Source organism: Mya arenaria, chromosome 13 (genome assembly GCF_026914265.1).
Source record: "Mya arenaria isolate MELC-2E11 chromosome 13, ASM2691426v1".
In the NCBI taxonomy this organism is placed as follows: Eukaryota; Metazoa; Mollusca; class Bivalvia; order Myida; family Myidae; genus Mya; species Mya arenaria.
Window position 1 is genome coordinate 62,987,670 of NC_069134.1, and position 14,089 is coordinate 63,001,758.

General features: G+C 36.7%; 3 protein-coding genes across 3 annotated transcripts; all 3 read left to right on the plus strand.

Moving 5' to 3' along the window:
• The first annotated feature begins 1,797 nt into the window (after nucleotides 1-1,797).
• LOC128215453 (galanin receptor 2a-like) lies at nucleotides 1,798-3,093 on the plus strand. The gene has a single exon (XM_052922138.1). It carries the CDS (start codon nucleotides 1,798-1,800, stop codon nucleotides 3,091-3,093), a length of 1,296 nt encoding a protein of 431 aa, XP_052778098.1.
• Nucleotides 3,094-5,965: 2,872 nt separating this feature from the next.
• Nucleotides 5,966-10,445, plus strand: LOC128214925 (uncharacterized). The gene is made up of 4 exons (XM_052921639.1): nucleotides 5,966-6,090; nucleotides 9,209-9,347; nucleotides 9,496-9,633; nucleotides 10,309-10,445. Exons 2-4 carry the CDS (start codon nucleotides 9,225-9,227, stop codon nucleotides 10,372-10,374), a joined length of 327 nt encoding a protein of 108 aa, XP_052777599.1. The 5' UTR covers nucleotides 5,966-6,090; nucleotides 9,209-9,224; the 3' UTR covers nucleotides 10,375-10,445.
• Nucleotides 10,446-10,563: 118 nt separating this feature from the next.
• Nucleotides 10,564-12,640, plus strand: LOC128214924 (transmembrane protein 18-like). The gene has a single exon (XM_052921638.1). The coding sequence runs from the start codon at nucleotides 10,570-10,572 to the stop codon at nucleotides 11,137-11,139; it is 570 nt and encodes a 189-aa protein (XP_052777598.1). The 5' UTR covers nucleotides 10,564-10,569; the 3' UTR covers nucleotides 11,140-12,640.
• Nucleotides 12,641-14,089: the final 1,449 nt, after the last annotated feature.

Consider the following 14,089-nt stretch of genomic DNA (forward strand, 5'->3'; position numbering starts at 1 on the left):
CATAATATGTTTTCAGTTATTTTTAGTCAACAGATTCTTACCTTGCGATTCGTATTCACCAGTTATGTGACATATCTTTCTAACCGGGAGACATTGGTTAACTTTTTCATTAAAAAAAGCGATGTACCCTGGGGTGGTATTCCATTTGTAACTTAAGTCAACCTCATGGTCATACATGATTGGTTTAATTCACTCTATTGGTCAGTCATAAATAACAAGTAATCCGATTAGCTACATCGTTCTTAGATCCAGTTAAGACCAATGTAGAATACAAGTCCTGATATTTATTCCTAAAAATGGCCTCTGAAATTCCACTCTTTCAGAAAAAAAAAATCCAAAACAAAAAACCAATTAATGAATCTTTCAAAGCACCATTTCAACTGATTATTATTGTGAATTCCATTGACAGAAGAAGTTCTGGAAAACAGAATCAGCCAATGAAAGAGCATATTAAAATTATATTGTCAGTGTGTTCCTTGAATCTTACGTATACTATGTGTTGTATTTCAAAAACATCGCCTTAAACAGACATAAAAAATGAAAGCATGTAAACGCGTACTACTAAAACTGCAATTAAAGACATCAAAAAGCCGATACAGAAGCACTTTTTTCATTATTATTTTTAATAGTATATTCTTTTTTAAACTGACTTAAAGAGGTTCGAGCTAAGGAATCTTGTATAAAGCATATTATTCTCCACCAAAATGATACTTGAGATATTTGACTAAGTAGAAACAATATAATAGTGCTTATAATAATTGCAATTATCCTATTCACCTATCTGGTAGCGAGTTCATCAAATGAATTAAATCTATTAATAGATCTATTTTAAGTTTTAAAGACTTGGTGCTTGCTTCCGTTATCTCTCGACAGTCTGTCCACGCTTTCAGCGCTTTGATTATCTTACTGGTTTATTTTATAAAAATGATTTCAAGTAAAGTTCCAATATTCGTCATGCTGAGAAAAAGATAATTTTACAAAGCTTTCATAACCTAAATATTTGTGTTCAATTCTGTCCATGCCTGGTCAAACGTGTGTCACAGTTCAATATACAACTTACGTTAACGGTTTAACAGATTTCGCGCATTCACAACTGAAGTGATTTGGTAATGGCATCGGACCATTGTTAAGAGACAACTGTATCCAGAAAATCAACACAGCCAGATAGAACTAATTGTCATTACAGTTTATTGCGAGAAAAAGAACACGAATTTTCTCTAATTTGTCTTCACCTCAGTAGATATTGTATATACCACAATGATTTTTATCTTAATGAGTGCGATTGTTGTTAATCATTAGTAGTTCGGGGTACTATTTTTTTGTCATATAAATACAAACAAAATCATATTGTAAACATTATACTGAAGGGTATTTTTCGTGGTGGTCAGCATATTGATAGAGCTGAATTTGGAAGAAAAAGGTAACTTTACTTACTCATTTAATAATATATTATCTCATTTGTTGAGCATTTTTATATGAAAAATCTGAAGTATAATATCTTAAAGAATAACCATGATTGTGCGATACCAACCATAAACACATCGGTAAAAGTTAATTGTAAAGATGATACCTACCAATTAGAGACTAAAATGATTTTAAGATTCTCTTTAAATATTCAAATTTATTTTGCCTTTTAAATTATTGACAAGTTCTTTTCAAACTCAACAGTTATTGTGTCAGAGTGTAAAATGTTATTTTCGTATTGAAATGTGTTTGAATTAAAGAAAACAACTACAAATTACCGTCAATAGTTTTAGACTTATCATTTATTGATGTTTAAATTTTTTTAAAGGCAGAATGAGCACAGAACGTCCATTATTTACGTTGAACGACACCATCAACTTCGTAAATGTGACGTCAAATAATTTGACTGATAACGTCACGTCACCACCCGGTGGGGGCGGAGCAGTGAGGTATTTTCCATGGGCGAATCCTCAAAATATCATGACTCAAGACAAATCTGATGACATCACGTCGTTTCTACAATGCTACATATTCCCTATTTTAACGGTATTTGGTATTACCGGGAACGCTATGAGCTTAGCTGTCTTGCTTCAAAAGAAAATGCGCGGATCCACTACGACCGTACTTCTAATTGGACTTGCATGTTCGGACATTTTGTTCCTCGTGTTTAACGCTGTTCGGAAATCCACGGGCATTATCGAGAAGTTTGATCAAGAAGCGGCAGACACGTTGAATGCGACGACGTTCTACTACATGTTCTACTTGAAAACAGCATTCAGTCGCGTTTCCACCGTCTTGGTCGTCGCAATATCTGTAGAACGCTTCATTGCCGTCGCATTTCCGTTCAAAGTCAAAACGATCGTCACGAAGACGACAGTAACTGCTGCAGTGGCTCTTTCCTACGTCGTAACTTTGGGATTTTTGGCCGTGTTGCCGCCTCAGTATACGTTTACCTACATCCGTGGAAAAGCATACATATCCCAGACGCCGTTCGCTCTCAACAACGTGGAACCCCTACAGGTGTACAATGAATATTTTCTGCCGATCGCTTTCCGTCACATCCCCGTCGCGATGGTACTCCTCATCAACGGAGCCATCATTATTTTGCTTCGTCAGAGCTCCCAATTTCAGAAAAGAATGTCGACGAAAGATGACAAGCGTAAAGATGATCAGAGAAGAATCACGCGCACTTTGCTGACGGTTGCCATAGTTTTTCTGCTCTGTCTACTACCAGGAGACATCTTCTTAATCTCTTCTCTAGTCGTCGATGGTTTTCAATTCTTCGGAACCTACCACAACCTTTTCCTCGCCCTTAGCGATATATGCCTCATGTTTGAAATGATCAACGGCTGTCTGAACTTCGTCATCTACATGGTCATGAACAGAAAGTTCTACGACGAGTACGTACGCCTGTTCTGTTGCTGCAGCGAACGTTTCCTGTCAACTGACGGTACGCTTCAGAAATCGACGTCGAGACGTACAACGCAAACGACGGTGAGAAATCGCGACAAAGATTCGTTCAAGGCCTACGTAGTCGAAGAGGAAAGAAGCGTGAACAACGCCGGCGAAATTAAACAGGAAATGAACCAATCAAAAGACGGGTTTCAAAATAAGGCTTACATTGAATGAAGGCAATGGAATAGACCGGAAATTGTATTTTTTCTTTCTTTCTGACATCTGATATGGACTGTAAAATGAATCATGTCCGCACGTTGTATAAACAACTACAACGGAACAAAAACAACGACAACAACAACATATTTAGTGTCTGAATGAATGAACACAATTTAATGTTTATGATGTTGAAAATTGGTTGTACAGTGGGTATTTGTTTTGTCTGTTCACGTATTATGGGCATGTATTATTGTAAGTTATGTTTGATATTAAAAATGCTTGTACCTTACAATGTATAATTTTCTGTACATTTATTGAAATATGCTAGCCCCGCCTACCTCATTCAGTATGCTTGATAAGGCTCTGGCCTCTTTAATACCAGTTGTATGTTTGCAATGCACGAGTGCATTACTTAAAAATTAACAGTCAAACCATTCTTCGGGTCTTGCCTATAAATCATCCCTTTAAGGGTTGCCTGTTTGGTAACGGTACGCTCAAGAAAACGAACGCTGATGCGTACAATGGAAACGACGGGGAAAAATCGATTTAAAGATGCGCTAAAGGCCTACGTAGTCGACGCAAAAAGTATCGTCGCTGACGCCGGTGCGTTTGAACAGAGCGAGGACCAATCAAAGGACCAGTTTCGAAATGAGGCTAACGTCAAGTCAGGACAATGTATATTTTTTATTTCTGACAATTGATATGGACTGTAAAAGTAATCATGTCCGCACGTTGTACAAACAACAACAGCATCATCATCATCATCATCATCATCATCATCATCATCATCATCATCATCAACAACAACAACAACAACATATTTAATGTCTGAATGAATGAACATAATTTGATGCTTATGATGTTTAGATTTTGTTGTACAGAAGATATTTGTTTTGTCTGTTCACGTATTATGGAGATTTATTGTTGTAAGTTATGTTTGAATATGAAATTGGTTGTACATTTACACTGTGTAATTTTCTGTACTTTCATTGTGGTATGCTAGCCATGCTGTTTTGACTCCGCCAACTCATTAGGTATGCTTGATAAGGCTATAGCCCCTTTGAAACCAGTTGTATGTTTGATAATTGATATGCATAAGTGCAGTAGATAAATATTAAGCAGTGAACCATCCGGGTCTTGTTTATTTACAACCCCTTTAAGTGTCCGTCTGTTTATAGTATAATGTAACCCAGAACACTACACTTAGGAAGTAAGAAGTTAAACTCGAGCCACAATAATTCTCGTTCTGACGGGGAAACTTTTGATACATTTGATCATCGGCAGCCCAATGTACACCCGGAGAGACAAAAGAAACTTTACTCTTTTTTCCTAAGTTTGTATATTAAATGTCTCAGATTATAAGTATCCTCCATGGCCGAGAGTGTAAGATACCCGAGCGTAGGGTGTTTTTGCCAAAACGAGGTTTACCGAGTCTTCTCTTACACGAGCGGCTATGGAAGATGCCTTTTCAGTTAAATAAAATAGAGTAGAAATGTATTTTTTCGATGGGACTTTTCTTTTTCGTTGTGAAAATAAATGCGTATAGATATGTGATAATTCGTGGTTGTCATGGATATGCGCGCAGTGATTCAGATTATGTTAAAAATGAAATCGTTCTTTAAATAGTTCTGAGGAGAGTGCAGCATTATTTCTTGAACGGAGCGTGAAAAAATATGGTGCCATTTGAAGCGAGATATAATTATTTAGGATATTAAATATTGCCACAAGACAAGTTTTCCATGATGCTACAGACAACGATCTTCAACAAGGGAGGTAATTGTGTGATAGCAATTAAAAGGAGTTCCATACGGGTACTTATTTTAACTTTGTCTGTGGTCATATATTTATCTATTTGTCAGCAAGCAATTACCTTTAAAGTGACACCAATAATTTTGGGTCGCCAGGCATCAACGTTAACATTACATTCTTTTGTTAAAGGAGCTATCAGAGAACTAGATTATTTGTGGGTCGGATTCCTAAGTCCTGTAATTGTAGTTTCATCTATTGGGCAGTAAGATATTCATTGATTTCACGATGAAGTCATTGTTTCAGTGTTGCGTAACTTTTACTTTGGCAAAGTAAAAGTTACGCAACACGGTGAATGTAGGTCGTTTAATAGGAGGCATCCGCAACACTTCATTTGTATTGAGGCCACAACTTAGTGACATTTTATATTTCGTGTTTATTTCAACTGATATCGGACGTTAAATAGAGGATAACTGTTTGTTTCTGAGTAAGATCGCTATATATTTCACCGAATGAAAACCAAAAGATATATTTCACTTTTGGTGTTTATAAAGTGTGTCCCAGCCCTGTGCGCGCTGACGTTTGATTTTGAACTGAGAGCGGGCTAAAATTTCAAAACATTGACAAATATCAATTTACCGGAAAGCATATCAATTATTATAAATGACCTTATTTTGCATTTGCAGTCCGATCGTTTCATATTTGTTCATCGACAATATGTACGGAATACAATAGAACTTTTCTGCAAATAAGAGCACCCCTTTCACCCGTACTAATATAATATTTCATCACCACTGTCCAGGGACCTGTTTCATCGATATTAGTCGTTTATTATTCGATTACCTGAAAAACACGTTACAAAAGCTAATAAGCAGTGTATTACTCTCATTCTCTCAGCTCTTTGTTAATCATTCATTACTTTATACCTGGGACCGATAACAAATCCTACTCCCGGGTTTATACTGGCTAATAATCAATTCACTGAATTATGTAAAAGATAACGAAAATTATTATATAACAATAAGAATCATTTTATTGACGGCTAAGACCAGTAATGAAAAAGGCCTCAGGCATCCAAAATACACATTTTTGTGTACCGGTTACTTTAAACAGCTGCTGGCATGTGTGCCACGTAATCGCACGCGCGTGCACTGTTCCTTCGTTCCTTGGTGTGTGTTGACTGCTACGACTCCAACGTATTTGTCGACTGCTCCTGAGGAGGTGGCAGAATTGTTGTTCCACTGCGAAATAAGTTCTTAACGACAGGTAAGGTTTAAAATTAGTTAAATATATAGTGCAAATGACTAATGTGAGTTTCATTTGTCGATCGAGACTTTGATTTTATTTGCTATTTTTCAAGCAGCGTCAAGTTGATGTGTAAAACAAATGTGTGCATTTTCGGAAGGATTATTTTTCGGATACATTATAGCCCAGTTATTTATAAAGCTGTGTTCCACGTTTGTACGTTTAATATCCGTTTACGAAACTTGCACTGGATGTCTGCTTTAAAGGAAACATGGCATGTAGGAAACAATGTCTTAAGCTTTGATAATTTTCATAATCACCAAACAAAAACAGAAGCGTAAAATAATTCCTTTTACATCTGTATCTGTATGGGTACGTCAAAGCTACCAATACTGGCTTTCACTTGACGGAGGGGGGGTGCGCATAAAATTAGTTTTTATTTGTCTGTAAGTAGAGCTGATTTGAAGCAATCTATGGTTGATGAATCTACCACACTGTCACTTAATTGATTCCACTCTGGAACAGTTCTCACGAAGAATGAGTTCTTGAAATTGGCTGATCTACTATCTATATTTGAAAAGCACTGTTTGTTATTATTCACTGAGTTTTCCACAATGTTTTTGGTGATAAAGTTTTCAAAACGTTTAGCCCTAATTGTTCGTTTCGGTCTCAAAGGTGTGAGATAGTGTTCAATATTGATGGCCGGTACGTGCCCTTTCACCATCTTGTACAGAAAGGTCAACAGCTGGTGGCGACGTCTCTCTTGAAGTGGGAGGAGGTCTAGTTGGGACAGCATCTCTGTGACCGCACCATCATGTCGAGAGCGGTAATCCCTAGTGATGAAGCGTGCTGCCGATCGCTGGATTTTCTCTAGTCGGTTGATGTCACTGGTTGAGTAGGGGTCCCAAATGACGCAGCCATACTCGAGCTTGGACCGAACTAGAGCCAGGTATGCGTTCCTCCTGCATTCTTTTGGACAGTACCGGAGGTTGCGACGTAGAAATCCAAGGGTTGAATTGGCCTTCTTTGCTATGTTGGTTATGTGGTTATTCCACTTCATATCTTCGGAGAATGTTATGCCGAGGTAGGGGTTGGTTTCTACACGTTGTAGTATGGAGTTGTTGATCTGGTAGAAGAAGCTGGATTTGTGCTTTGAGCTCAGAAGGTAGCACTTCTTCGCGTTAAACTTCATCCCCCAGTCATTGGCCCATTGTTGTAGAGCGTCTAGGTCTTGTTGCAGCTGTTTGTGGTCTCGGAACGAGTTAATCGCCCGGTATAGCAGGCAGTCGTCAGCAAAAAGTCGGATGGTGGACTTCACTCTCTCGGGCAAGTCGTTGATGAGGCAGAGGAACAGCAAGGGTCCGAGCACAGTGCCTTGGGGGACGCCGGATCCAACGGGGACTTGCCGGGACTTCTCACCTTCAACGACGACACACATTTCTCGCAGAGTCAGGAAGTGGGAGATCCATTTCAGTAGTGGTCCTCGAATTCCATAATTCTCTAGCTTGAGGAGCAGTCGTTGATGAGGCACTGTGTCGAACGCCTTGCTGAAGTCCAGTATGATGGTATCCACCTGCTTGTTGCGATCGAAATGCCCAAGGAGATCATGTGCAGTGACGACGAGCTGGGATTCGCACGAGTAACCCGACCTGAAACCGTGGTTCAGAGATGTAAGAACGTTGTTTTTGTCTAGATGGTTGAGGATGTGGTGGCAAATGATGTGTTCCAGTAGTTTGGAGACAACGCAGGTGAGAGACACAGGACGGTAGTTCTCAGCAGTGTGACGATCCCCCTTTTTGTAGACAGGCGCTACGTTGGCATTCCTCCAGTCATATGGCAGCTCACCGGTGTCAACTGAGCGCTGGAATATGGCAGTGATGGCAGGTGTGGCTTCCGCAGCACAAGACTGGAGAACGCGGTTTGGTAGCTCATCTGGTCCTGCCGCCTTGTTGACCTTGATGTTTCTTAGGAGTTTTAGTACTCCTTCAGCCCCAATTGTGAGTGGTGGAGTTTCGCTGTCAACTCGTTTTGGCAAGGGTGGAGTCTTCTGGTTTGCGTCATCCTTGGTGAAGACGGATTGGAATTGTTCGACGAGGATCTCGGCCCACAATATTCTACACACTCTTCTTTTTTGCACTTTCAGTTATATATGAACAAAAGTTCTCTTATTTAAAAATTTCAATGTTTTGCATAGTTACAAAACATGCACTCAGTTTCTTCACATTGCAAACAGTCTTAAATTTCTCTGTATGACCCTTTTAACAATGAGCAATTAGAGGTACTTCATATGACCAACCAGAGATTGAACAGAACAGACTTATCCCAAAATACATCATCTAAATATATATATGTATAAATATAATTTTGTCTTGTATCAAAACATGTTGCAGGCCTTTTTCTGTAGTATCACGACTATCCCCAAAGCAAAATATACTAATTTTTTCACAATCTTCAGAAAATAATCCAAAATAAAAGTAAAAATAAATAAATAAAAAAATAACGACTATCGGACCCATTTCCAAAGCAAAATATATGATATTTTTCACAATCTTCAGAAAAAACTCAAACAAAAGTAAAACCAGATAAATAATGAACATCCTTATAACTCATGTGATGTTAAGTTTTTGGGATAATTGAATTCAGAATTTTCATCACATTCAAAGATCAGTATGAAATATATCTAAAAAAAAATATCTGTCATAATTTATGGCAATATTACACCCCAAGTATTAATAGTTCAGCCTTTACAGATCTTTTGAAAAGAAAAAGAGACTACTATTTAATAATTTCTTCATTTGCACCAATGAAGCTTGTCCTTTTCACAATAAAATTTCCCAATTTCGGTATATTTCGCATTGCAAATTTCCCCTAAATTTATAGGTTTTTTTTCCAAAATGGGAAGAAAAAGCCTTGTGTTATATAATTAATATTTTATTTAAATAAAATGCACATTCTAAATCCGTGCAGATACAGTATTTTACATTCACAATAAAACAATAGAAGCTACTGACAAACCCAGTAGATTAACACACTGACATGTTTCAGCATTTCGTAATTCGTTACCCTTTTCGTGTTTGAAAGGTAATTAACTAGATTAATTTATGGTTATGTTAAGATTGATTTCTATTCTCTTTTAAAGATAAGCTGATGCTGGTATGAAGGTCAGTGTGTTTGTGGGTTTACTGGCTTTGCTGCTTATTGTTGACCTGTTTGAGGAAGTCCAGGCAGCCAGAGTCCAGTACCAGTTTAAGAAATACACTTACAGGAAGAAAAGAGACGTAAGGAAAATCATTGTTCAATGTTGCATTAAACATTGCGGTAATTACACAATTATGATCAGCAAATTTATATTGTTAACATCTAAGGTCCTTTGCCTCCAAATAAAACTTTTTTATACAATTTTATTGTGTTTATTTGGTCTTCAAGGATAAGATATACAAGAACACCAAACAGCCTTGTGAAGTGAACCCAGACTGCCTAGCCAAACGAGGAGCTGACCAAGCCATCTGTATCCGAAAGTGCGTCTCCGAATTCTGTTACCAGGATATTTATTCTGCTGATGAGGTAGGTAAACAATAACCTTAGTTGTTTAAGGTATCCGATACCAATTACGTGAATTGTTGATACCTTGTGACACCATACAAATTTGCTATCCTTTGAGCTTTAAAGTGTTTTATTTGTGGAAATAGAATATGTTAAATTTATAAATTAAAACAAACATTCTTTTCATCAAAATATTGAATATACCTATATTAATGATTATGTCATATTCGAATTGAAACAAAGAAGAAAGATACAAAAGCAATAATAAACATGCATTTTTGGTCATTTATTTTTCAAATAAGTAATCAGCCAGTTTTTGCCCCGTAAAGTGATATCAAAATTATATGGGTTTACCAGGCATTGAAATTTATCATAACTACCAATGGGCACATTAAAATGACCAGTTTATTTGGACATTGAATACCTGAAGTAAAGCTAGAGAAAATATTATTTAGATTTTTATCCCCGCCATTGTTAGACCCCCTTGCCCTAACCATTTCTGTTTGACAAAAATATCTCTTAATGGGTGATCGAAAGAATGGCACTGAAATTCAAACACCTGTTATAAAATAAAATACTAAGTCTGACCAGTTTACTTTTTCTTTGCAAATCTGTATATGAATCAATTATGATTATTATTTTTTTATATTCTATTAAAGCATAATTAATAAGAAATACTTGTTTTATTTCTTTCAGCTTGAAGAAGGGGAGATTGATGTGAGGTTGAATTCATTCAAAGGTTGTGTGGCACAGCGAAAATAGAATTGTGTCATGGTCAAGACATTGTTCAATATAGAATAATTTTCCTGTAAAAAGTTTGGCTTATCCTTCATCACATATTGTTTTTATTCTTGCATTATTTTACATTTTAAAGAAAGTGGAAATTTGAATTGAATTTCCTATATCGTTTTGTGAAGATTGTTTCTATTGTCTGAAGTCTGAACTGTATTCCAAGAAATGGAAACTTCACCAAATTTTAAAGACTTTGGAGATCCAATGGAGCCAATAAAGATGAACGAAATATCAGGTATCTGGGCTTACTTGCAAGCCATAGACTGGACTGACCCATGGTTTTGTGGGCTTGGAATCTTCCATGTGACCTGTGCAATATTGACCATCCTCACTCGAAACAAGGGTGTTCTTCAGGCTGTTTACTTCAGTGTATTAATGGTATTAGTGCTTTGTGCCGAGTACATAAATCAATGGGCAGCCCAAAATTGGAAGCTGTTTTCAAAGCAACAGTATTTTGACAGCAAAGGACTATTCATATCGGTCGTGTTTTCGGTTCCACTGCTTGTGAATTGTATGGTTATGGTGGTATCCTGGCTTTGGGACGTTGGGCTCCTAATATCAAATGTGAAAGACATGAAAATAAAACAGCTTAAAAGGGCGGCAACCAAGAGGAAAGAGAAGGAAGGCAACAGTGGCAAGAAAAAGGATACAAATGGCAAACAGGAAAAGGAAGGCGATAGTGGTAAGAAAGCAGACAGAAATGGTACTTGTGATGAAAGTAAGAAGGACAAGTAACCAGGCTATACTTTATATTTACTGTTCAGTCTAGTGCACCTATCAATTTTTTGCCCCTCTGGGGTTGGGGGCAGGCCCAGAGGATATAGACAAAGTGCTTTTTGGGGGTCTAAAACTCGCCCCTGGGACAGGGAACTATGTTGAAATCCCTGTGGTTAGAGCTGTTCCACGCGAAAAAAAATCCAGTCAAGTCTATTACCAGGTGGTGATGTCACCAGGCTGGTCAAAATCATTTCTCCCTGGAATCAACCGCTGTCTTCAGGCTCCTATATGCCTATCGCCTTGCCCTGCCATACCCCATAAGGCAAAAGCTTGATTGGTGCATAATCAATGTGTCCAAATATTTTTTTATTGTATTATAGTCAAGAGTTTCCAAATAATTTCTTAATGTATAATAGTCAGAATCGCCAAATCATTTCTTAATGTATTTCTTAATGTATTAGTGTCAGGGTGTCCAAATCATTTCTTATTGTATATAGTCAGAGTGTAACTTCATGGGTATTGCATAATAATTGTTTTATTGTATAATATTTAGTGTGGGTAGTGTCGATATAACTGGGTGATATAAAAACATGTTTTAAATGTTTGTACCTGTATGTAGATATTCTTAATTTCTATTTTATCTAGATAATGAGATGATATACCTACATTTGAAAACACATCTCATTCATAATTGTAATAATTGCAGAAGAAATAAAAAAAATATATCAATTATGAAAGTAAACAGTTACAAATAACTTACTAAGTTTAAAAGTTATAACCTGTTATAAATTATTTTGCACCTTTCAACTTACTATTATCGGTACATGTATTTGTTTCTTGCGGTTTCCCCAATTTCAAAATAGCTACATATTGGGTGTTTGTTACTATGCTACTTAAACTTAGATTGCAGACTTACATGTACAAGACTGATACTGTGTTAGCTAACGAATTTACTATTTCTAATCTGTCCAAATTGACCAACCTGAATGTTGATTATACATTAAAAAAAATTGAGAGTGTAATCGGATTACTCTGATTTTTGTGTCGTCTGCAAATCATGGCATGTTGTGTCTGCAAATCATGGCATGTTGTTTGGACCACTTTGTCCGCCGACACAGACTTTTGAATGACTTAAAGTGACTTATGTGTAAAGTATTAAAACATACATTAGTATGTTCATTTGTCAGTAGAAAAAAAGGTTAAGGACAACCCATACATAACTTTTCAGCAACTCGGCCAGTATGTCATGGTGACCTTTACTAGAAGAATAACAGCGTTTCTGATCCGACTTGGTAAAGATTATTCAAACTTGGTATGGCATTGGTCATGGTCAATAAATGAACCCTATTGCTCTTGGGGTCAAGGTCAAACTGACCTTAACGATAACAGGCAAGGGACCTCCAGGCAGGTGACGCATCTGAATTACAGAATTCTGGTAATATTTTAGGATTTATTGGTGCACGAAATTTTACAATGTTCAGTTTGTGTTGATTCGTTGGAATAAAATGAGTGTAAAGTAGCGAAGTATTTGTGTGTTTTTATTACAGAAAAACTGTCATAATTACTTTTGCTTAATATTAAATGTCTTTATGTTACATATCTTAAGAAGTGTCAAAGATCATTGAAAACAAATAAGGTTGAGTTCAGCTGATTTTGCTCATTATGTAACCTGTACTAAAATAATAAATGCTAAATAATCTTCGAATACGGCAAGAAAAACTAGATATTATATGTGGGATGTCCGTCTGTGCAGACATATTTTGGGGGATTTTGTCGGAGAGGGGGATTTGTTTATACATGTATTCTGATACATGCGTTCGAACGATGGACCGCTGGCCCTTACTAAGCTGGCACACATTATTCCCTGTCGCATTGTCAATCCCATATGCTGCTTAACAACATTTTTGTCGTTGATTGATTTTTGGTTGATTGTAACCGTATTAAATAAGGAGGATATTTAAGGTACATAAATATTGAAACCTCATTTTAAAAGGTCGTCACAGAAAACCTTTGAAAGTTTTAAAATATTCAGATTAAGTTCAGTTGTCAAAGTTATTTAAAGCCTTATTTCAAAATATGTGATCCAAATTAAACCGGGAATATTGAATTTATATGTTATCATCAAAGTCCAACTATATTCATTTTATATATACGAGTAATTCACGATGACGAGAGCACATCGCTTGAATGCAGAAGGTGTTGAACGTTGAAAACGACTAAGGGCACATTGGGCATATTTATTTCATATTCGACAAAATGAGTTGTTTTTAACTCGGTGTGTGTATCTCTTTTAACAACGAACGTTTGAACAGTGTTTGCCACGTAGGCATCGACGGCAACGTTGACGTAAGGACGACGCGGTGAACAACAATACTGATGGGGCTATCATATCTTCAATAATACATTGAAAAATTAGCGTTTGATTTCCACCTTTCAGCGCAAAAACAATGCATCACAACTCTTTGTTTTACAAAACAGATCTCTGCTTGACACGAGGAGTCACCACACCAACACTCACTTCGTTATAACAATAACGAAAGAGTAACTAACTATATGTACTTGTTATGCCATGAAAAATTGATAAATGGAGTGAGGGTTAAACAAATTTGACCGCCGGCCTGTGAAAACGACCCTTATCGCATATTTTATCAAAATTTGTCGTTGTTGTTTTTTTTGCAAAATTACAAAGTATAATACCTGTGTGTTCTAAAAATACTAATATTAATGAACTACATTAGTTTTTATTGCCAATTTCAATATCAAAGTCCACCACCATGCCGATTCTTGGAACATTTTGTTAAAAAAGAAGACGCGCAATTCAATTATTGGTAATAAATTGAAACTACAACAGAATATTTACAATATAAAAGACTTTCGGCCATACATTTCCCATAGCTCACACACCCTTTGCAAAGCGCCTAACTGGTCTCGTAGCATACAGTGGTCTTTAAGATCAGCTTTTCAAATA